This window comes from Aulostomus chinensis, chromosome 20, assembly GCF_037954235.1.
Source record: "Aulostomus chinensis isolate RoL2024-O1b breed Wild chromosome 20, RoL_Achi_v1.0, whole genome shotgun sequence".
Lineage (NCBI taxonomy): Eukaryota > Metazoa > Chordata > Actinopteri > Syngnathiformes > Aulostomidae > Aulostomus > Aulostomus chinensis.
The window spans coordinates 16,506,578-16,532,047 of NC_141339.1; the positions used below are offsets into that span (position 1 = coordinate 16,506,578).

The window sequence follows — 25,470 nt, forward strand, 5'->3', positions numbered from 1 at the left end:
TTAAACCCCGTGTGAGACAGATGTGGCTCTGTTTCAGGCAGCAGCATCGAGTTTGACAAACACACCTGTGGCCTGGACCACCAGCTTTTGATGACCAGCACATTCCAGTGAGCGGGATTAATATGTTGTTCTGAATTCAGTGTACCCAGGGAGGAACAGCTTGCTTTACATCAAATATTGTTTTAACATAGGTTGGAAACATTCCTTCATTTCTAAGGAATATGTGACTTCAGCTCAGGCCATGTCAAGAAGCAGGCTTTCCTCATTCATTCTTTGTGTTTATACCGACCGAAACTGGTATACTTCGTGTACCTACAAGTAGCAAAAGTACACTCACGCGTGGTTCAAGAAGAACAGATATTTGTACAAAGAAGAAAAAAGCCCAGATTCCAACTGTTCGCTTGCTCACTTTCCACATCCTCATTCACGTCGCTGCTGGTACTGATCACTTGACACACCACTGACATTCTTCCTGACTTTAGACCTGTCCAAAATTCATCTCCTCGCCTTTTAACCGATGGATGTCGGCGGGTATCTTCCTCGAGCTTCTTCACTTTTGGTGGCGATCCTTTTCCTCGTTTATAATTTTCACAAACTAATATAACATCCATTACCGCCACCTAGGTTGAGAAAGAGAAATTGTGAAGTAATAGCGTGTTCTACTGTGACTTCAAAGACTGTGATGTCTTACTTCAGGAGTAAGACATCACGACATTTGCAGCTGATATCCTCGAGAGAAAAATTGTGTATTTTTTGCACATTTTCAGTACATTTGTAGCCATTTCCAATATTTGATTGTATCATAACCTAAACTATGATCTTTTACCCTTATTACGTGTTCTAGTGCTTAATCCTCAACGTAATGGAAGCCTGCTCAAACGTGATTGGTCAGAGCTGTTCAAATGGAGACCAGGAGCTTCCCTTCCTTGTTTGTAACTTCTTTTGCTAGCTGTTTCGAGAAAGTGCGCTGAGGAGTGGCGGAGCCATTACTGAAAGCTATACAAATCACTATATAAAGTCAGGAGCTGATACTGTCTGAGTCGGAGCCTATCATATGATGACTTAATGAGCTGAAACTGTCTTGGCATTTTCAAGAAATTGCATCAAATATTTATGAAGATGTTTCCCCAGCAGGGATTATTAGGGATTTCTCCTCTTCTTGGTTAACAATCTACCAGGTAGCCATCTGAAAGACATGAAGGGCTTGAGATTTTCATTCAGATCAAATGATCCAGGAGTGCACACACACACACACACACACACACACACACACACACACACACACACACACACACACACACACACACACACACACATACACACACATAGACATCATCATGACAGCCATGCTTTAAATGTAGGAGTTCACAAAGGCGAATATGTCTCTGCCTACTTGACAGAGGATGAACAGGGACAGGCAAAGTGGATGTGAGCTACAGCTGGCTGGTCCTCCCCATAGCCAGCAGTCACAGTCAGTCTCCTCATCTTCCCCCAGTCAGCGTCCCAGGGGAAGCAGGAGTTGACGTGCCATTAAAGCAGCTTTGAAGAGAGGCAACTGTCGGAATGAGTGCCTCCGCTTTGGAGCAGTGAAGGAATGGAAGTACAGAAATGGGTGCAATAAGGAGAGAGCAGTTTTAGAAAATAAAAAAAAGCATTTCATCTCGTGTACTACAGGGAACGGGAGATAGGTAGAAAAAGAACTGAAATGGAGAATTTTAAATTCTTTTCCCAGAGTTGGGATTTTAAAGCAGAAGCGAAACCCTAAAATATAGTTTTCAGTCCATTGCTTAAAAATCAGTGTTAACAGCAATGCAGAATTTTTGGCTTGACTGGAGGACCAGCGCTGCTAACATGAAAGTCGATGGGTGATCATAGTTGCCATATGAGTTAGCAGTAGACTTGTAGGGTTTTCTCTTTGTTAAAAAGGTTCGGCGCAAAATGACTCATCCAACATGGCAGCCAAGTGGTGACAAATGATCTCATTTTACAGCTAAACAACAAGATAGTTTTTTTTTTTAATCATTACAAAAATAAAACCCTCAACTTATCCACTCAAGCTCAATCGATTTAATAGTCAGTATGTTTTTTTAAAGTTGTAATTTGTAGTTTTAGAATTACAGCGATTATTTAAGTAACAACTGTACGCTTAAAATTTGAGCATTGACTTGACAGGAAATCACATTATTGATAAAAGTCCACGCCACATATTCAACCACTGCCAGCCAACAGTCCCGCCATGTTTGACCAAGTCTTTCCTTCCTTGTGGTCACATGATCATTTAGAACACACTGAAGTGAGATAGTTATTGTCTTATTCAGTTTGTCAGTGACCTTTGTGACATCAGGACCCAATTATCTCAACACACTGACACACAGACACACAGACACACAGACACACAGACACACACACACACACACACACACACACACACACACACACACACACACACACACAGGGGAAACAAGTGAAACCAAAGCCATAATGATGTCATGTGTTTAAGGAGATGGAACAGTGACCGGGTAGAGGAGATGACCTCATTTCCTGTGTGGTTGATATAAATTTTGAGACTTTTACTTGTAAAATGGTCATGAAACAAAAACAACTTGATGCATCCTAACTTTTATCAAGAAATGTTACAAGAACCACTAAAAATAAATTGTGATTTCTTTTTTTTTTATTCTTGTGTAAGTGATCTGCAGGGTAGCTGTTACACTTGAAGCTAATTGTTTCTGCACGGTTCAGTGTCAAGAGAGTAACGCGTCGATATGTTGTAACGATGTAGAACATAGCATCATTACCTCGCGTGTCATGAACGCATGCCAATAAAAATAACGCCAAGGAGCCACTGAAATGAATTTAATTTGTTTCGCTAGCCTATAATCCGTAACCTTGACATTTCATTTTGCACATCAGTCTTCGCGCTGATTTTCTTCATTGTTTATCCGCTCCATCCTCTGAATGGGCAGGTGCCCCTCCTCCTCTTCCTCCTCCTCCTCCTCCTCCTCCTCTACACCATCACCACCTCTGATGGTATGACGGCTGCTGGATCAGAAGGAGGCATGTAAACAATCCGTGAAAAAGGTTAAGTTACGGATGACACCATCGCTTTATGACAGTGTCTTTTACTCAAAGAAGAGTTTTACTTCATGTCCCCGTGGAGGCTAACCCTTCGTCTGTATCTCTAATATGCCGCTGCATCCAATCTAATGTGATAGGGGAGTGGAAATCTAGCCAAAGAATGATATTTTCCCGAGACACCTGCAGGTACTTCACACACTTTTATGTCATTCATGATGTTCCATGAACTGACTAGCAAATACGAAGGGCGACGCACAGGATGAGCACATGCCCGAGCGCTAGAACATAACAGCCCCCGTTAAGCCCTGTCTCATGTTCAGGACTTAAGAATGGTTTAAATTCTGTGGAAGGATTGGGAGCCACTGAGGTCACGTGCATTAGGTGACCTTTGACCCTATTTGCGTGACTGTCCTCCTGGCACAGGCAGGATGAGGTCAGAAAGTCCCAACGAAACAGCGCCAAATGTTTAGGTTCCTCGGCTTTCTGCCATACCTTGTGATGACCAAACCACCATTATTTCAATGTCATCACAAATTTTCAGTAGTTTTTGAGGAAGTGAGAAAAACGTGCCTCTACGCTCACACTTCAGCCTATGTGGAAGTTGAGGTTTGTTTCGTTTGACCTTGGCGCTCACTATCGAATGAGAGTAACCAGTTATAATTTGTGAGAACTTCTGCTGTTTATTTTCATACCAGAGTAAAAAGAGTTTAGCTCTTCCAGTTGTTGTTTTTTTTTTTTATTATAGATTTCTAGTCTTGAACTGCTTCACTCTCAGAGGTAAACTTATCCTGACTGGACTTCAAAACCACTGACTTCTCTCTCCTGGAAATCCCTACAGGTTGTCAGGAGGGGCGAATTTTCAGAGCAGGTTTCTTTGAAGTGTTTGTCCTGAATTAGCCGAGGAGGTGAATATTTGTTCAGTAGAAAGTCCGAGCAGAGGCGGGCAGGTTGACAGAAATAGCTCCAAAGACTTTCACCCGTCTCTTTTAGGTGGGCAGACGTGACTTTGGGGTTACACAGACAAACAATGACATCAGGATCTCCCTCCCACACATATTTCAGTGCATCGCTGTTTTGAGACCTTGAAAAATCAGGATTAAGTGATGTCATCCCCTAAGCAGCTCTTCTGTGGTCTCCCTCTGGAACCCCAGTGACCCGCCGGGAGCCACCTGCAGTTCATAAACATCAGTGAGTTCACACACGGGAGGGGGGGGGGCGCAACCCAGATGGGCAACAGCGAGCGGCTGAACCAGTGCATCACTACATTCCTGCTGTGTGTTGTCAAACTGGTCAGGGGAAAACCACCTCGGGAATATGTCACCGTGATGGCCGAAAACAGTTGAGTCACTTAGCGGTTGATTTTTGAATGTCCAACATGGGTACTTTTACACTTTAGTTTGATGAAAGTGATTTTAGACCAAGCCTGAATTTATTCCTTCACCAAAGCAGTTTTTAAACACACACTCTTGACCTTTGAGTCACTACGTTTTACCTTTTAAGCACAACTGAGAGTTTCAGAGAAACTGTATGCATCTTTACTGATATTTAGAAATTTTGGAAAATGTGCTTCAGCCTGTTTCGCTGTCTTGCCCAGAATCAAAATTGTCACCTGTTGGCATTGTTTAGAATAACAACAGGAAGAGGGGGCCAGAATCTGTCAAAAAGTAACAATTAGCATTTTTCAGCTTATTAATTAACACCTTATATCTGATTTGTTTCATTTCTAAATAAAAATAGCTAGCAAAAAGCGTGTTGCAATTCCGTACATGTATGCTTAAACTTGAAATTTGCTTTTTTAGTGTCTGATTCGGTTTGAGTGTAACTGAAGAAGCACATTCATTTATTTATTTAAACTAAACTGTCTCACCTTCCCTTTATTTGTCTCAATGGGTACAGTTTTCACAACATTATAAGTCAGTTGAGTGGATAATTTATCACTGAGTGCATGATTTAACAGTATCATATTTAAGGTTTTTACTAACAATTAAACTCATCATGCATATGATGAAGTCTCAACAGCTTAAAGACGAGCAGCGAGGGATCCCAGACATGATCCATATATGAACATGTCATTTTGTCGATAAGAATCTCATCCTTCAGCCTGCGGTCTAATTCTGCACTGAGAAGTTGAAGCCCGCCTCACTGTCTTATTACAGTTATTAATGTTGCCATGTCAGTTAAAAAGGTCATGGTTTCCCGTGTATTTTACAAGCCATCCAGATGAATTACAGAGTCAATGAAAAAGATGTGGAGATGAAGCAGTTAAGGGGACTGAATGATCACTGATAATCCATAAATCATGAATAAGCTAACAGTTGAAACGCTAACGTAGCTTTCAGTCCGTCCCATTCCAAACAGCCTCATCTCTCATCAACACCTTGAGGCAATTTTTTAAAATGTGGCATCAACATCAACTGGGATTTAATCATGCAGTGAAAATAGTTATGGAAGGTCACTTTCACCTCACAGTGAAACAGCTCAGGAACGCCTGACTTCCTCCATCCACTGGGATTTGAGGATGATCTGAAACTATTCTAGTGAACAAAGGTTGGAGGCCAGTCCAGTGGGCACGCTTAAAGATGGGTATTTCATGTTTATTGATATAATCTGTTACCTCGGGACGTCTCCCGGCATCTTTGTACCTGCTGTGATTCATAAATGTGGAGTGCAGAACCCCGAGAACACCTCTCTTAACACGTCAGGTAATATGGCTACATCTTCATTAGTGCTTCCAATATCACTCCAGTGTGGAGAAATTGTGTCGCAAACAGCTGAGGGGTGAAAGCAAAAGACCCGCTCCTGTATACACGTTGATGCGTGTCTAATGAGTCCATCAGCCTGACAGCACGGCGTCCTGGGAGACCCTCCATTCATGATTACCGAGGTATCACAGATGAATGTTCCTTGATTGAGAACGCCATCTGTCATTACATCTGAGTGTGTCTTTTACCAAACGCGGTTCCATGCTAATTTATGTGCACCTGTTCATTGTTTTGCCAAATAAAAACAACTTCCCATCACATGTCACATCTCTCCCTCTCTCTCTCTCTTTAATTTCCTCCGCATTTCCTCAAACATATGTGAGTTTGCGCGTCAGATGTCACCGAGTTATGAATGATTTACAGTGAGTACCTCAAGAGCACATGCAATATATCAGCGCTTTCAATAATTGATGCCACATCCTGTAAGCCACCAACATCAAATTCACACATCAGGTGAAGTAATCAAACAGAAATTGATGTATACCAGCTTCATTTTTGCATTTAAGGACTTGAAAAGGCTCCCCAGGGTGAGACAGAGGGAGATGGAATCGTGAAGCTCTCACATCATGTAAAAAGGCTGTTGCACGCTACACTTTTCCAACCACTTCCCGCTTGCACGGCACTTCACGCTGAATGGTTTTAACTCTCCGATTCTGTCAGCAGTTGAAAAAAAATAGCTGTTTCCTTTCACTCCGAGTACAGTAAATATTTTCACCGTGTCTTTGTCGATTCGGATCCTCAGAAAGCTTTTTCATCATCACCTCGTACAGCTGCTAGCATGTAAACATGTCATTTCTTCATGTAATTTACTTTTATCTCACACTGCGTACAGGTTAGATGCTCTGCAGAGGTGGAAAATCTTAAATCCAGGTCAAATGAGATTAAAGGAAAAAAAAAGGTCTATGTGTAAGAGTGGGTGTTTGATTTGCCATCCTAGAACATGATTTAACCAAACACACTTCAGTTCTTTGATACATAAAGCTCGAGCGCCAACAAAAACGATGTACTTAAAGATCTTGCAGCTAATATTCTGTCACAAACTCGATATAACTCTAATACTTCCATGCAATTTTTCTCCAAATGCATCCTCCAAAGCTTGATAATATACCCACACAGACACTCAAGGTATCCAGCCTTAAATACCAAAATCTAAAAGGCAGGATTTAAAAAGTAAAAGGGAATCATAGCGACATGTGGTATTTCCACGGCTTTCGCTGTGTGTGTACGGCTGTGTTAAGCTGCCGTGCTTCCTTGTTGCTACTCGTGTTCCATATTCCACACACATTCACGGACAGTTGTTCTCTCTGCAGTTGAAACATGTGCTCAGCTTTCTGGCTGACTTCCTCGAGGTGTGAAAGGAAGCCTTCTGTGCCCCGTGATTCAAGTGTGTGACATTCGAAATGCAATCATATGATAAGACAGATGTTTATGGTTTCAGAAAGCTCTTTTTGCCCAGATACAGCCTGAGTGTGTGTGTGTGTGTGTGTGTGTGTGTGTGTGTGTGTGTGTGTGTGTGTGTGTGTGTGTACGTGTGTGTGTGTGTGGCGGTGTGGGTGGGGGGTGGGAACTTGTTTACAGCTCACACACGCTGCTTTGAGTCCTCTCAACAGGGGAAGAAAGACAGCACACCAGAACTTGGCAGAGTGAAAGTACAGTGCTCTCGCGGTGAGTTTTTCAGGGATAAAAATACTGCCGGTGAGCAGCCCGGAGCTCAGCGGTGAGACTCAAGGTACAACAGCCTTCAGGCTTTGAAGCATCGCTATCTGTGGCAATCAGCCAAGTGAGCTGAAGTAGGTTAAACCAAATCTCCATGATATGCAAATTCCTGGTAAAGCGTTGCATTAAACTTTCTGGAAAGTAAAGTTCTTATATCACTGAATATAGCTTTTCTAACCTTTTAAATCCCAATAGGATGCACTTTTCTTTTTGCACAGCAACTCTTAAGCCTTAAATGCAGAGTGTATTTCATAATGTAAGACATTTCTGGGTAGGAATGGGGGGTTGCGTGAACCTTAAAAGAAGGTGAGGCGCTCATAGAGGGAGCCCAGCAGCCTGCAGCTTGATTGGTCTCAGTGGGTAGAAATCCCATCAACATTCAAATGTGTGAACACAGGTAGATGAGGGCTTCAAGGGATATAAACGTATGCATTAACAAAATAAATGTCACTCGTATAAAAACTGCGAAAGAAAAAAAGAAGCAATATTCAACCATTCGCACACTCACAGAATAAAACACATAACACCCACATTCAAACACATGACACCCACATCCCACCCACACACATTAAGAGTCTCACAGCTACGAGCACAGCACGAGGGGCTGGGTTCACATTGCCTGCATGTTGTGAGCCTATTCAAAAGCTAATTCTCCTGCGCCGGGATTCAAAGAGCCTGGCCAGCCACCTGCACTCGTGATGAGAGAGGAGGAGGAAGGGAAGGGAGGGGAGGGGAGGATAGGAGCGGAAAGAAAGGGAGGAGGAGGTAAAAGTGGAAGAATGACATCACCTTCCCTGAAATGTCACCATTATCTCAAGCCGTGGCTTGGCTATCTACAGGGGTGACATCATCCTCTGTTTGCCCCTCCCTCCTCCCTCTCTCTTTTCTCTCTGAGGTTCTATGTGGCGAGGGGAGTGTTTGTTTGTGTGCATGTGCATGCAGGCGTATGAGGGTGCACAAGGAAGCGTGAGTGGATCTTTACGCTCCTTTTTTCATGCCTTTATGACAAAAAAGTACTTCAGTGATACGCTAATGGCACTTGCCTCATTAATGTGGAGACTGTGGATTTTTTATGCAAATAAAAGTGCCTCACTGTCTCTTTGCACTTCCTGCTGCTACCAATGTTGATACCTAAACTGTGATGTCACATTAAGGCGATAAACCAAAAGTTGAAGACAAAGGGATGTTGTTTTTTTTCCTCTTACCTGCAGTAGTTACGAGCAATGCAGCACTCTGGGTGTTCAGGTGGCTCACTGACCCCCCTAGTGGCTGTGGCTGAAAATACAAGTAATTATTATTAAGGAGATCATGTTTTTGGTGGTGTTTGTTTGGTGTTTGTCTGTAAGCAGCTACACAAACACTGTACTTACAGTTTTCACCAAACTTGTTGGAGGGGTGTGCTATGGGCCAAAGAAGAGCACATTAAACTTGGAAGTAGATTAGCAAAGCACCATCTTAGTTGGTCGAACAGATAGATCACAAATTTGATATGAAATGCCTGAAGTAATGAGTTATTGAGAAGCTATGTCACTGCGGAAATGCAGTCAATTTGGACATGAAATCCTAGAAAAGGAAATTGTTATCACTGGACTCCACACATTCACATATTTTCCAAACTTCACGTGTGATGACAGTCTTGCCTGAGGGCATTTAAAAGCTGAATTAAAGTTATAGCGCCATCTAGTGGTCACAGGAAGTGAGCCTGACTTAAAAAAACAAACAAACATTAGATTTATATTAAAACTGTACAGGTTTGTCTTCAGCTAACGCACCGTGAGATAATATATATATGAAGTGTGCATTCTCTAGTACCACTGAGTGGATGCAGGAAGTGTTCACGAAGCATATGCATTCTCTAAGTGCTTTCTAGTTGTCTATATTTTCATATAAACAGACAATAGTTTATTGCAATGCTTTATAAAAATGTATAGAAATAGTTCTGAAATGGTACGGACCCATGTCAGGCACAGTTGGAGACGTTACAGGCTTCACTGGCATCATTGTTGTGAGCAACAGTGCTAGTTTTCTATCTATTCCTTCATTTCTGAGGGAACATAAATAGCTGAAAGACACCAAGCAGGTTTGCGACACAGCGTGACTGTCACAGCACAGAGCCTCCACCATAATCAACTGAAGCTGAGGTCTTTTTTTCCCCCGTACAGAATTCACTCCTGGAGTGAATTTGTCAAAAAAAACAAAAAAAAAAAAAAACTGCATAGAACGGTGCAAAAATGAGCAAAATCTGTGAAAAATCTTCAACAGAAGATGATTTGCATCAGACACAAAAGTGTTTCCATTATCCTGTGCTTATAAATGATCAATTTACTGTATTGCTGCTGCCTGAACTGTTTTCACGCACGCATGTGCAACAGTTACATGCCTTCGATTCCACATAGCTACTTTAATATCTATAATCACTCACTGAAAAGACAATATTTCCATTGTATTCTTTTTCTTAGCGTAAACCAATAAACTGCAATGGGGCTTCTCCTTCATGGCAATATAAAGGTAAATTGTGTTTAAAATGGGGTTTATGTAACTATGGGTCATCAGCTACATCTTGATTAGCTTTAGCATAAGTGCAGAGAAGTGGGAAAGAACAAGCCTTTCCCTTTCAGAGTCGTTCCTCAGTGACCACATCCTCAACGATCGGGGGAAATCTAAAATAATCGAATTGTCTGGATTTTAGATGGTAAATGATGACAAACTCGATCCCTGGCTGTGCTTGGATGCACGCGCACTTCTACCCCCACCCATTAACGCTACTGTACTTCATGTCTTCGTAGACCACAATGAGGGCTGACCTCTGTCATGCTATTACACCATCTGATGCCGCCGGCAGCTGACGCTCGTAAAATCCACCGAAGCATGCCCGCCATGCCATCACTGGCCCTCGTACGTGTCTTAACACTCCCAGAATACACTCATTTTGGATGACATCTCGCGAATGTCTCTAAGAGTGTGTTAAAGGAGCACATAAGTGGCAGGTACATCTCATATAAACTCATCCCATATCTGATATGAAAAAAGAGCTTCTCTCATCTGCACCACCATAAATCTGAGAGAAAACTGCTGACCATTGGAAAGTAAGATAAACAGGGTGGTGACTTAATGTTGCATTTTAGGTTAGATAAGCAAAAACATATCTTTATTGAGGCCTATATGACCTGGAAATTTGGTGTAACTCATCCCACAGAAATGCTATGGCTCAACAAAATCAACACTCTGGTCTCTGTTTATGGAGTTGTGCCACGTTATACATATGACTGTAACCACTTATTCAGTGGTCCACAATTTTCTAACTTATTTTAGCTGCTTTGCTCAGCCAACTGTCAGAAATGTGTTGTTTCTTCTGTAGGTTCACCCAACATGATGATACCCTCCTGTGACTTTTCGCCTTTTGACCTCCAACTGCAACTGGAACAAGGGACTATACGTAGAAAGCCAAGTCCACACTGGAGTTATCTGATTCCCAACCGCATCTGGATATGTTAGTCTGACTTTGAAAAGTCAGATTTCAGTCTGACTAAATTGTTTTAGTATATTTTAAAAGTCCATTTTTTTAATTGGATTTGCACACAGATTCAAATTCTTTATTATCATTGGTGTGCACTGATTGTAAAGGGCTACATGGTGTGGGTTTTTACTTTAAATACTTTTAATTAACAAAATATTTGAAAATGTTACTGAGGAATTAACAGAATTATATAGTATAGTATAGGGTCACTGACTAGATTTAAAGTTCATGCACATCTGTTCAAGGTGACAGACATCAATTTGAAGAAAACTTACTTAAAAATAACATCTACAGAACTTTTATAAAGGTCGAGAATTCAAGTCTTAATCTGCTTGGAAAAATATAATAGTGGTGAGAAAATTGTTTAAAAGATTTTTCACAAGGGGTGGCACGGTGGTGCAGTGGTTCGCACTGTCGCCTCACAGCAAGAAAGTTGTGGGTTTGAGTCCCAGTTCGGGCACAAGGTCTTTCTGTGTGGAGTCTGCATGTTCTCCCTGTTCCTGTGTGGGTTCTCTCTGGTACTCCAGCTTCCTCCCACAGTCCAAAGACATCAAGAGGGGACGAGGCTGATTGATACTCTAAATTGACGGTAGGTGTGACTGAGAGTGTGAATGGTTGTCTCTATGTGTTGGCCCTGTGATGGACTGGTGACCTGTCCAGGGTGAACCCTGCCTCTCACCCGAATTTGCTGGGATAGGCTCCAGCCCCCCACGACCCTTAACAGGATAAGCAGAAGAAAATGGATGGATGGATGGATGGAGTTTTCACATTTACATGTCAGTGAGCTGGCTGAGAAACCATTAAGGATCGATGAGCCAATATCTTCAACAGGTTGATATAACGCGCTATTTATGTGTGGCAGGACTTCAGGAGTGGCCTGGTGTTGGAATAATCAAAGAAATGGCTGAAAAATATTAGGTTTCATTCCGTCGTCCCTCTCAAATCCTGTTTGACCAACAAAAGAGCTAGACGAGGGTCGGTATTGGTTCAGCATTTCTACCTTGGTCAAAAATGAAAGATCCAAATGGGCTGAAAAACCTTGCTAAGGTGGCTACTTTTCAACTGGACAGTTAAGCTAACGTTTGCTAACTAAAAAATAGCAATTGCACAAGTTAGCAACTTTGGCCTCTGATAGGTCCATGTTGTTATTGTTGGTGTGTAACAACATCACAAAATGTGTCGTTTTTCAAGAGACTATGTACATGCGTGTCTATTTTATTACTGCTATTCCAATTCAGACCATATGGCGTTAATTGTGTAAATCTGACAACCAGCAGAAGATATTAGTGCAGCAAGAGTGAGTGAGACACTCAGTTCTCCATATTCTGTTAAAGACAATATTCTGAATAAGGTGTCGCAGCGGTGGGAATTTCCCCGTTTATATGTGAGTTGACATATATTCTGGAAAACAAACAAACAAACTATTCTTTGACAATGGGAATATAAATTTTCAGTTTACGTAAATTGGATTAAACTCATTCATAAACGAAAATACAAAGATTTAATGGTAAAACAACAACAGTAGCAAGCAAAAAGTCTCAATCGCGGAAACATTATTACATAAATATTACTTCGTGGATGTATTAAAATTGAGTTACTCAAAGTTCAGGTTGTCATGGCAACATGTAAATATATTGACCTTACCCAGTGGCCACTACACAATTCCCATTTCTGTCAGGTGAAAAATTTTGGCTAATGAATTGCACCTGTGCAGGCACAAAGTATATATATTTTATTAAGGGGCATTTTCAGATTAACATGTTTGTATCAATCAATATTCCAGGTCATACAAGAAAATGCCAGCTTTCTTTTTCTTGTTTTTAGCAACCGAAATATGATCTTAATCCAGTTATGGTAGGTACATGACTCGTACTTAATCAGAATATTTTCATATTTCACTTCTCAGGTCCAGAGGATGTATCCAGTACTTAGAAACAGTTTAATGTACTTTCACATTGAGGGTTATTAAAAAGGCCCTTTATAGTGGAATCGAAATTTCAGATCCTGAAAATGGTGACACACTGTCACTCCTTGAAGACATACTTGAGAGCACATTGTTTGTTTGTTTTTTTTAATTTTGCTGTAACAGGTATGGGTTTTCAGATTGTTATTTAATTTATTATTTCCTTTTTATTCCATGTTTCATAACAATGGCTATGGATCAATGTCATTGTTTTTATTGTAACCACTGTCTTCATTTAATTTTTTAAACAATTATGTACATCATAGAACCATACCCTTGATTCTGGCACATAGTATTTTCTGCCTTTCTCAGTGTCTTTTCTGCCTTTATTTTTTATTTACACACATAAACACATATAAATATAAAAAAAAAAAAATTTTTTTTGCTTTATTGAACATGGTCATGACATTTTGGTTTCCTGGTGTAACTTTAAAACAATTAAAACCTGAAGCAAGGGTAAAACAATCAAATTAATGACACTGATCAGTCAATTTCCAACATTTAAGAGTCTGTGTTAGAATGCAAATAGTCTTTTGTGAGGTTATTAGCATGATCTGACCCATGATGTTGAATGGTCTGACCTGTCCTTAATGACTTAAAGACCCATTTAACCACCACTGTGACCTTTACTCTTTCCAGCAGGAGGTGTATAATTGTATATCATTTCAAACAAAAGGTTTGTATTCAAAAGGCCTTTTAAGCACACTCACACACACTCACACACACACACACACACACACACACACACACACACACACACACACACACACGGGTTATTCTTGTGCATTTCTTGTTTGCTAGAGCTGTAATATGGGGCCCCTGCTGCTTCTCACCTCTATTGTAATGCAGGCCAGGTTTATAATCCGTTCCAGACCCAGGCCACTTCACACCTCGGTGAACACTGAGGACTCCTGCTGAGTTTGGATGGGATTCAATGACCACCCTCATACAAAACACACCCACACACACACACACACACACACACACACACACACACACACACACACACACACACACACACGCACGCACACACTAGAGACCTACACACCTGCTAACCAAACCAAACAATTCCCCCTCTTCTCCTCTCTTGTCTCTTTGTCTTGCAGGTGTCCCTTCCATGAGTCAAAGGGTGAACAAATAGAGAAACAAATCATGGCTCACCATTACTCAGAGAGCTGATGTCAACAACATTCAGAGGTCACCGGTGGGAGAATGTGGACTTAACAGCCATCAAGGGAAAGATGAATATTCTTGACATTATTAAGGGTGCAGAGGGTGGGGTAGAGTTGGAGGAAGATGGGGAGGGGGGTGGGGGAGGGAGGGGTGGATATGTTAGATCAAAGCATTCCAGGTCAGCGATTTGCAAAGGGAGCTCCAGGGTGGGGGACTGTGGTCATGAAGGTGGGACGTTTTGACCGTGGGGCTTTTTATAACCCTCCATCCCCCTGCAGCTTCTATAAATACAGACAAGATCTTTAACTCCCAAAATGTCTCCTGTGGCAGCTTCAACAGCAATATTTACTTTTCAGGTTGTCAGCATTATCAGAAGTTCTGGGAAAGTGGGAGAATAAATAAAATAAATGAAATGAATGAGTAAATAAATACTCACACATACATATACATATATATATATATATATATATATATATATATATATTTGTGTGTGTGTGTGTGTGTGTAAATATATCAGACATTGTCAGATAATTTGTGCAAGGAATCCTCTTGTGGACAGACACAGAACTGCGATCAGAGCAAGGACACATGCGCGCACACACACACACACACACACACACACACACACCTGGGCAGCAATGAAAAGAGGCACTTGAAATACATGTACTAAATATTGCATACATTCTTTATGGGAGTAAAATAAACATGCTGAAGTTACTCGTCATAAAGTTTACATAATATTGTTTTTCTGTCTGTCAACAAGATACCTGACAAGACAACGAATCAATCTTACAAACAAAATTTGATTAAATGTGATAGGCACTCTGCAATTTTATGTGTTTTATGTATTTGACTGTTTGTTTTGTTCTAATCTTATTTTGCTTTCTGTACTATGATATATATTATATTTTTTCATTATTATTATTATAATTATTAACAGTTTCTCATTGGTGTAGAGTTCTGCTGTTATAGAAAATTTACAAATAAATTGTTAAGTGCATTAAGTGTGAAATTACTCATGATATCATCTTTTTTTTTACAACATTAAAGTAGCGTCGGTTTGACACTCCACAGGGCGGCACGGTGGTGCAGTGGTTAGCACTGTTGCCTCGCAGCAACGGTTCCCGCCTCGGGCAAGGGATGTGTCTGTGTGGAGTCTGCATGTTGTTCTCCCTGTTCCTGCGTGGGTTCTCTCTGGTACTCCAGCTTCCTCCCACCGTCCAAAAACAAGTAATTGGGGACGAGGCTGATTGATACTCGAAATTGACCGTAGGTGTGACTGTGAGTGTGAATGGTTGTTAGTCTCTATGTGTTGGCCCTGTGTTGGACTGGTGACCTGTTCAGGGTGAACCCGCCCCTCGCTGTAGCTGCTGGGATAGGCTCCAGCCCCCCACAACCCTTAACAGGATAAGCAGAAGACAATGGATGGATGGATGGAAGGATGGATGAATACTGCACAGCATCAAACTAGTGCAGGCTTGTTTTTCCTTTCTATCTTCATGTTATAAAGAATAACAGAATGACTGACTGAAAAAACAGTGAATTGTAATATTTGCTCTTCATCTTCTCCTGCGCACTTACAAAACATATAGAACACCTGATTATTACCTGGATATATATATATATATATATATATATATATATGTATGTATGTGTATATATATATGTGTGTGTGTGTGTGTGTATATATATATATATATATATATATATATATATATATATATATATATATATATATATATATATATATACGTCTGTGTAGGTTCTCATTCATCCAGGTCATCGTAGATCGAAGCGAAGTAAAAAAAACCTTATAAACCTATGTGGGAGTGGTCAGTGCTATTGTGGTGGAAACGACCCTCCCGAGACTCACCTGGCCTCCCCAAACGACAGTCGTTGTGCGGTGTCAGGGAGTTTCACATCCCACATAGGTTTATAAGCTGGAGTTTCCACACTCTTCACTAGAACTGAAGAAGCCTCTCGGATGAGAGGTGAAGCGTCTTCAAGATAAACTTACGTCCAGTTGACCAGATTTTACTTCGCTTCGATCTATATATATATCTATATATATATATATAGATATATATATAGATATAGATATAGATATAGATATATATAGATATATTTCCATTGTCATCTTCCGCTTATTCCTACACATTAAGGGTCGCGTGGGGGGGCTGGAGCCTATCCCAGCATCTACGGGCGAGAGGCGGGGTTCACCCTGGACAGGTCGCCAGTCCATCGCAGGGCCAACATACAGAGACGAACAACCATTCACACTCACATTCATACCTACGGTCAATTTAGAGTATCAATCAGCCTCGTCCCCAAATTGCATGTCTTTGGACTGTGGGAGGAAGCTGGAGTACCAGAGAGAACCCACGCAGATACGGGGAGAACATGGAGACTCACACAGAAAGATCCCACGCCCGAGATATATATATATATATATATACACATATATACATATATATATATGTATATATATATATACAAACATATAGAGAAAGAGGGAGAGAGAATGTACCAGAAACCTGTGTCCAGAGTTTGTGTTTCTAAGCAGTGACACATCTCCACACAGGGCAACTACTGAAAGGGCAGATTGAGGATCCAGAGGAGTTGGTCGTGATGATTTATGAGTTTCGGGGTCAAGGCGGGGGGGGGGGGGGGGGTCCCAAAAGGTCTGTGTAACTGATTGCAACTGAACAGTGTAACCTTTTTAAGAGCAGAGCAATCTTACTGTTGCAGTGCCAGTGCCTGCTACTGTCTGAATGTGTACAAATCCGAACCACCTGTTGTGGATTCTTGCCCTTGACACGGCTCTAGTCTGTTGGGTGGTGGGTGCGGTTTGGACTTGTTCTGCCCCAGACTTGAACTGCTCACAGCTGTCACTGTTCCACACAGCTATGCCAAACCCTCGGGCACAGAGAGCAGTGTTGGATGCTGCAATGAGGAAGGGAAAACTGCATGAATAAAAGCTGCCTGGTCTGCAAAACAAACCTTCAATATGCATAACCATGCCATAAAAGTATTTGACAGAGAGGAAGGCTATATTCAACCCTAACTATATGCTTGTAAAAAAAATTTTATTGAATGTCAGGGTTAATAAACTTATTATTTCATTCTAAAATACACTCAGATAAATATTGAGTTTTCAGCTGATTTCAGTTAGACAATTTCACACTTGCTATCTGTTTCTGATTCCAAAAAGCCATATAAGGTTTGTTTAGATGAGGTCTAGCATTGTGATTATGTCTAGATATAGATATAGATATACATATAGACATATGAACAAAGGTTAGATCTGCACGACTGCATAGTCTCACACACACATAAATATATGTGTGTGAAATATGTACGGTATGTTTTAAATTCAGTACTGTGGAAAAAAGTCATTATTATTACCTAGGTGATTAGTTCCATGAATGCCTTAAAATAAACTATCAGTGGCTTTGGCATCTTCAGCTTTCAAGTTTTTCTGAAACACTCTCAGATTGGTAATTTTAAAATGTGTTTCCAGCTTCTGAACAACAGAGGGCAGACTTGGCAAGAGGAAAAAACGTGAGGGGATGACAACCTCAAAATCAGGAGTTCACTGTTGCACTTATCGAACTGTTACACCCAAGTCATATTTTAAAAGCAGCCATAAACATCTACAGCTTCACTTTACTTCATATGAAATACATTTCTTATCTAGCCATTCCTGAAAAAGCACATTAAATGTGTTTTTGACTGGGATGTATGTATAGAGGGAAAACCTCTTTATGACTTCTCTACATCAGAGTGATCACTTCTACCGGTTGATGCTTGTGGGTTCAATTCTTGTGATTTATCTTATTACCCAACAGGTTTTCATATATATATATATATATATATATATATATATATATATATAAATATGGTGTCAAGGGCAGACTTGGCAAGAGGAAAAAACGGAAAATCAGAAGACAAAGGATGGAGGGATGGATGTCCCCCCCCTTTTTTTTCTTATTCCCAGAGGGAGTATTGGGGTGTGCCTCCTCTGAGAATTTCCATGTTCTGCTTGCAAACTTAAATGCTCACATTGACAGTGAGAACTTGATTTCGAAGTGTACTGTAGTGTATTTCAACATTATCTCTGTCATAACACGCCAAATTTCATCAGAATCTATCAAAACGATATTTAATTTTGAAAGAAGATCAGAAGGAGCCACAAAGTGACAGGTTTCAGCAACACTTGCAGCTGGGACTGTCAGACAGGAACATTTAGCTGGAATCCAACGTAACCTTCTCTCAGGCGAGTTTGACGGTGTCATATCTGTTGTAACATGTCAGACTTTAGCTGAATTAAGGAAAAAAAGATTTGCTATTCCATGGAAGTGTGGGAGGGAAGATCAGGAGGAGAGAAAAGTGATAGGGTATAAGTAACCATGGAGCAACTCAGACTGTCAGTGTGGAAGCTCCAGTTAAAAAGAAAAGCTGATTTCCAGAACTTCATCAGGTGAGGACAAACTCACTGGAAGCACATTCACTGTGTCTATTCCCTTAATGAGATGTAAACTTTTATCTGAACACTACTTTGCTTTATTCCCATGTGTGGGCCTCTTTATGACTTCTCTACATCAGAGTGATCACTTCTACCGGTTGATGCTTGTGGGTTCAATTCTTGTGATTTATCTTATTACCCAACAGGTTTTCATCATGTCTTCACATGCATCAGATGTCATGAAAATAACAGCGCTGGGTCAACCCTTCACCATCGGGATGCTCTACGATGCTCGTAAAAGTGAACTGATTCCAGGTAAAACGATATGCAGATAACATGATGTAACTTCTGACAAATGTATCTGTGTTTCTCGAATCTGCTCAGAGGGATTTTCATTCCTTTAATGGGCAGGATCGTTACACATTTTTGTAACCAGAATACAGTTTGACTTTTGTGATGCTGTTGCAAAAAGAAGAGAACTGATTCATTGGCTCTGGTTGATGATGGCAGCAGCAAATAAGGTTCTGGTTCAGTGTAGGGGTTGTGGGACCAACTTAATTTTTAGTTTTTGTGAAAGCGACCATCATATGACAATGGCTCCACAATCGTACTCATACACAAATTGCTAGGCAGGTCCAGGGACATGATTCATGCATTTTAAGTTTTTATAAACTTGAAGCAGAGTTGCGTAGCAGGAAGAGCAGAAAAAAAGGAAAAAACAAAACAAAATCATAGATGCAGCAAATATGGCAAGAGAGAAATAGGTGCAGAAAATATCTGGTCTGTAAATTAAGATTATATATTGATGAGAAGGCTCAATGCTTCCCTGTTTATTTTTCCCAACAACAAATTTTCAAAACCTCAAAACTGATCCTGTGAGAGTTGAATGTAAGAGACTAAGGACGTAATCAGGTCCATGTCCTCAGCAAAAAAGCACTTATGCAAAGCACCCTTTCATAAGTGTGTTTTTGTCCTGCCTGCATTCTGGTAAAATATACCTGACTCACTCACATTGTATGTGGTTCCTTTCACAAACCTTTACACAGTGACAAAGTTGCCTGTGGGTGTTGCAGTATGTCCCCCATTCCACTCCCAGGGAAGCATCTTGTGTTGCACACACACACTGTAAATATGTTATGGTTGTTGTAATTAAACACTTCCTTGAACATTTTTCACTTTTAAAAGATTGGTATTGAGCCCTGAATGTTCACGAAATATGGATATAGTTACAATTAAGGACTTGGTTGTGTATTGTAAGTTGAATTGTAGTTTAAAGAGAAGTGGTCATTGCTGTTTTTGGCTCATGGCCAATTGTAGCCTGTAAAACAAGTGTGAAACTCATACATTTCTGCTCGACCTGGGATAAAAGTTGTAAGTTGGTCCACACCATCTGCACAGCATTTTTTTTTAAGAGCAAGTGTTTGAAATAAGGTTCACATAAGCTAGCGAGCTATAACAGTGCTTGGTTTTGCTGATTATCACTTGGACTGCTCACAAAGCTTTGCTCCTGATGGTTGTCTGGGCAATGAGTGCAAGACAGAGGATCCAATCACAAGATGTTAAGCAATAAGTCCTAGCCAATCACAGCCAAAGTAGGACAGGTCTTGGCCAGGCAATTGGAAGGACAGTGGACGATTGTGCCACAGCTGCAGCCCCAGAGAAGCCAGCAACTACTGCGTAAAATTCAGACTCATGGTTATTGAGAAGCCCAACATCTGATCTGTGGCTTGCAGGAATGGGTCATGCGTAGAAAAGGTTTTGAAAATGTAGGTTAGCTTGTAGTAATCAAGCTCACACTGATAATTTAGAGAAAGTGTGGGTATAGAGTAAATACATCACATAAAAGAAAGGTGTGTTGTATTTTTAAAAAATCCGTTTTTGTGCTTCAAGGCATTGTTGATGTTACTTGTCTCCAGGTTTCACACTGTGGGATGAAACAACTCTGACACAGAACACAACTGTGAGCTCTCAGCACAGCAGTGAATCTAACATCACTGCATCTGACACCATTGAATCCAAAATGGTTTCTGTGGGAGGACTATTAAATGTGCAATACCAGTGTGCACGGTGGTGACTGAAGGACAGTCAGCTCTCTGAGGCTGGTTCTTAATTTTTTAAAGTTTGACTACATGTCTGAAAAGAAATTGATAGCTAGGTAGTGGTAAGAATAAAGGAGCCCATATTAATAATTCAGAAAATATGTGGAAATAGAAGAATGGGATCTTAAATAAGAAGGGGGTTTGTCCAAGTCAAAAAATTGGTTTTCATGCTCTAAGACATGTTTGATTTCCCACTGCAGGGTTCACACTGTGGGATGAATCTACTCTCCAAAAGCACACAACCATGAGTCCTCAGCGCAACAGTCAGTTTAGCATCACTGCATCTGACACCATTGAATCCAAGTCTTCCATGCTGGATATTGATGCTTCCCTGAAGGCCAGTTTCCTTGGTGGGCTTATTGAACTTGAGGGATCTGCCAAATACCTGAATGACCAGAAGAGATACAAGAATCAGAGCAGAGTGACATTTACGTACAAAGCAACCACCCACTTCAAACAGCTGTCAATGACCTCTCTTGGAACCCTGGACACCCACCAAACTGAAGTGATTGAGAAAGGCTTGGCGACACATGTGGTCACCGGCATCCTTTATGGGGCAAATGCGTTCTTTGTATTTGACAGTGAGAAGCTGGAGGCGAGCGATGTCCAGAAAATTGAGGGCAGCATGCAGGCTTTGATTAAGAAGATTCCATTTTTTGATGTGGAAGGGAAAGTTGACATCAAGCTGACGGATGAAGAAAAAGCTCTGACAAATAAATTCTCCTGCAAATTCTATGGAGATCTCCTTCTAGAGAGCAACCCTGCAACATTTGAAGAGGCAGTGAAGACCTTTGTGGACCTTCCTAAACTACTGGGAGGAAGTGGAGAGAATGCGGCCCCAGTGCACGTCTGGCTGATGCCCCTGAAGACTTTGGATTCCAAAGCAGCTGAGCTGATGAGTGACCTCAGCGTTGGAATAGTGAGGAAAGCTCAAGATGCTATAGAAGATGGGCGTGAGATGGAGATGAGATGCAACGATGCGTTGGCTGACAGTGTGGCAGATCATTTTCCAGAGATACGCAAAACAGTGGGTACTTTTCAGAAACTCTGTAATTATTACACAAGTTTTCTTCAACAGACAATGGCAAAGAAGATTCCTGCCATCCGTGAAGGTAAAGAAGATGAGACCTCATTAGCAAAGCTCTTTGAAGACAGAGAGACGTCGCCATTCAGTCATGAAAAACTAACCTTGTGGATGGATAACAAAGAGAGAGAAATCACTGTCATGTGGTCCTGCATTGAAATGATGAAGGGAGCTGACACAAGAATTGTCCAAAACAAGTCTGAGCTGGATCGAGTGGTCCTTGATCCAGAAGTACACCATGTTCTCTGCTATGTGTTCACCTCACTGGAAACTACTGACCCCGACGTTGATGAAATGGCCAAATACTTGGATTCACTTCAATTAACAAGAAACACTGAAGAACCGTGGTATTTCTCAGAAGTTGTGCTGGCCGACATGAGAGCAAAAGCCAAAGCTTTCCGTGACATCGCCATGGGTCTCAAGGGCAGCACCAGTGTCCGAGTCCTTATAGCTGCGATAGCAAATGAGAAACACACAGGAGCGACCATCTACCATTACAAGGAAGGCACGCTGGTCACTGATGACTTCTCGAGGCCTGAAGTCCCCCAGGTGGAGACTATCTCTGACAAGAGTGCCTTGATTTGGTGTAAGTTTTTTCTTCAATTATTTAGTTTTTACATTTCAGATAAATTTGAGATTTTGACAACTGAATGTTATCTAAACTGCCAATATGTTGAGTAACTTTTCAGATCCTTTCAGAGGCTGCATGGTGGTGCAGTGATTAGCGCTGTGTTCTCGCAGCAAGAAGGATCCGGTTTCGAGTTCCGGCTCGGGCACGGAATCTTTTTGTGTGGAGTCTGCATTTTCTGCCAGTGCCTGCATGGGTTCTCTCCGGGCCTCTTCCCACAGTGCAAAGACATGCAGTTTGGGAGTAGGCTGATTGATACTCTAAATTGACCGTAGCTATGAATGTGAGTGTGAATGGTTGTTTGTCTGTATGTGTTGGCCCTGCGATGGACTGGCGACCTGTGTGGGGTGAATCCCTCCTCTTGCCCAAAAACTGCTGGGATAGGCTTCAGTCCCCCCATGAGCCTTAACAGGATCAGTGGACGACAATGCATGGATGGATGGATATATTGATGCTTTTCAAAGCAGTGATGGTCATTTCAATAATTTATTGCCTGTAAATAATCAAAAAATACGTGTTTCTGAACTACAGAACACCTTTACCACCACCAAAAGCATTATGTTTTTTCACTCAGGTATCTCATGGGTTTTCATGTCTTGATGACTCGTAACAAATCTTGTTTTCCTCTGTCTGTCAGATGCCTGTTCTCTCAAGCTGGACCCAGCCACAGTGAACAACAAGCTCACTCTTTCTGATGACAACAGCAAGGCGACATATGGAGCACAGCAGTCGTATCCTGATCTCCCCAACAGGTTTGACACTTGCCCTCAGGTGTTGGGTACAGAGGGGCTTACTGGGCGCTGTTACTGGGAGATTGAGTGGAGTGAAGATTTTGATGGTGATGTTGCTGTAGGTGTCACATACAAGCAAATTCAAAGGAAAGGAGACGGAGTAGAGTGTTTTCTTGGAGCGAATGCCATATCTTGGTGTTTTGGCTACTATGCTCCCACTCCAGAAATCTTTGCAGGCCACGATAATCAGTGGTGGCACGGTACCTTTCCCCCTACTGGCCTCAAACACATTGGCGTGTATCTGGACTGTCTTGCTGGCAGTCTGTCCTTTTACAAAGTTTCTGGCAACAGTCTCACTCACCTCTACACCTACTATGCCACATTCACTGAGCCTGTTTACCCAGGCTGCTACATGAAGAACCAATCCAGCTATGTGTGCTTTTGTCCAGTTCAGTCAGAAAGGACTCAAGCACTGCTGTTCAGAGCAATGACTTGAGTATTTCTGTGTTACGTCTCCTGTCCTTTGAGAACATGAAATGTTCTACTTTTCCCCATAATCAACATAATCACGTGGATTCTTCTCATGAAAACAATGCAGAACAAGTCCATTTCACAATGGAGTGTTTTCAGGAGATTTTGAGAGGCAGATACTCATTGAAATGATTAAATGCAAAGTGTAAAGAATTTGTTGGCAACAATTCAAGGGCATGTCATTTAAATGTGTGATTAATAAAAGATTGAATTGCATGCTGTGAGCTGTCTGTCTTTTCACACTGATTCTCAAGCTCAGCTTTATCACCTCATACTAAAATGGACACAGAAAGACCCTGTGCTCGAGCCGGGGCTTGAACCTGGAACTTTCTTGCTGTGCTGACTATTCTACATTGCCCCAAAGCACTGACGGACACACACAGACACATCTGTGGACATTCGTCCGGGCAAAGAGGCAGCAACTCAGCAGAGCTCTTCAAAAGTACAGTAAATGAGTGCCTCACAAATCTTAAAATGAATCTCGTTGTATCTGATTGAATGTGAGGCACCAGAACAGCAGGTACATTTTGAGGTTTCTTGCTTTCCGATGCTCAAAGCACTGAGCTGGTTGCCTCTAGTTCTCTCTCTCTCTCTCTCTAACACACACACACACACACACACACACACACACACACACACCCTTTGACTTAAATCTTTTTGAGGACCTTCATTCACACAATGCATTCCTTAATTGGCCTCTTACTCTAACCATTACCATCACAGCTGCATTCCTGACCGTAACCCGGACCCTGACCAAAATATAATTTAACCCCAACTGTAAAAAGTATTTATCAACTAAATGTCTTCACTCTGTTGATTAAAAATACATTTTGGTCCTCACTATGTACAGTATTAGGTAAAAGATAACACATCCAGTCACTGAACATTGCAGGGTTCAGTATCTAGGTAAGAGAATACTTTGAGGGGAAGCAGGTGATCGAACCTGAGACCTTTTGGGAACTAGATATCCACTCTACTTCCTGAGCATTGTTACCCCAGATACTTAAGATAATATTCTCCAAAATCTCATGGCATTGTTGATGGTTTGACATCCAGAGAGGAGAACATCGAGACAGTTTTTAACTTACAGTCGCTGAGTTGGCTAAAACAGCTTTCTAAACCATTCGAATAAGAAATGGAAAGTCCTTTTTTTCAGTTGACATTCATCCAAATAAGATTCCAGCAATATTAGTCCTGGAGATGGTGCAATGAAAGTAACCGATAAATTAGGATTTTATTCATGTTTCACATCAACCTACAGGAAAAAAACAAACAAAAAAACCTTCATGAATGAGACAACAAAGGGAATCAGTCACATTGAACAAATTGTCAAAGTTGATTGAAAGGAAATGACTTGTAAAGATGCCTTTTGCGTCATCAAAATGAAATATGAAATTCAAAATCCCTCCTAAATTGGTCAAACTGTATCAAATCTCTTTGGGGGGTCTCTTCACAGATTGCTTAAACAGATCCTGGCAGCATAAGTTTGTAATTTGTGAGTCAACAAAGGGCCACTGGGTTGTCACTAGAAGTCCTCCTTTCTTGAGTTTTTATAGGTCAAGAAAACGTTTACTGAGGAACTGTAGTTTCACTCCTTCTTCCACTTCTTCTGTTCAACTAAGACTATTTTTAAACCATCTGTCAGTAAATCTGGGGTTGTAACTGACACGGCCTCATGAAGTAAGTTCTTGAAACCATACCATGTGGTGGTTGACCACGATTT

The 25,470-nt window shown here is 41.2% G+C and overlaps 1 protein-coding gene and 2 long non-coding RNA genes across 4 annotated transcripts; 2 read left to right on the forward strand and 1 right to left on the reverse strand.

Annotated features, from left to right (window-relative positions):
- Positions 1-418: 418 nt before the first annotated feature.
- Positions 419-12,841, reverse strand: LOC147243028 (uncharacterized). Of its 2 annotated transcripts, XR_015110638.1 has the most exons (4): positions 12,718-12,841; positions 8,927-8,956; positions 8,762-8,831; positions 419-620 (listed from the first exon to the last, which is right to left on the reverse strand). It is a non-coding gene; the product is annotated as an uncharacterized LOC147243028 (long non-coding RNA). The 2 variants fall into 2 exon arrangements; XR_015110639.1 differs by lacking the exons at positions 419-620; positions 12,718-12,841 and adding an exon at positions 11,497-11,568 and having other exon boundaries at positions 8,786-8,831.
- Positions 10,480-14,300, forward strand: LOC147243029 (uncharacterized). Its single transcript, XR_015110637.1, has 3 exons — positions 10,480-10,543; positions 10,915-11,662; positions 14,143-14,300. It is a non-coding gene; the product is annotated as an uncharacterized LOC147243029 (long non-coding RNA).
- A 4,321-nt stretch (positions 14,301-18,621) lies between these two features.
- Positions 18,622-24,110, forward strand: LOC147243030 (stonustoxin subunit beta-like). The gene is made up of 4 exons (XM_086189023.1): positions 18,622-18,689; positions 18,881-18,989; positions 20,974-22,443; positions 23,123-24,110. The coding sequence occupies exons 2-4, from the start codon at positions 18,890-18,892 to the stop codon at positions 23,710-23,712; spliced, it is 2,160 nt and encodes a 719-aa protein (XP_086045149.1). The 5' UTR covers positions 18,622-18,689; positions 18,881-18,889; the 3' UTR covers positions 23,713-24,110.
- Positions 24,111-25,470: the final 1,360 nt, after the last annotated feature.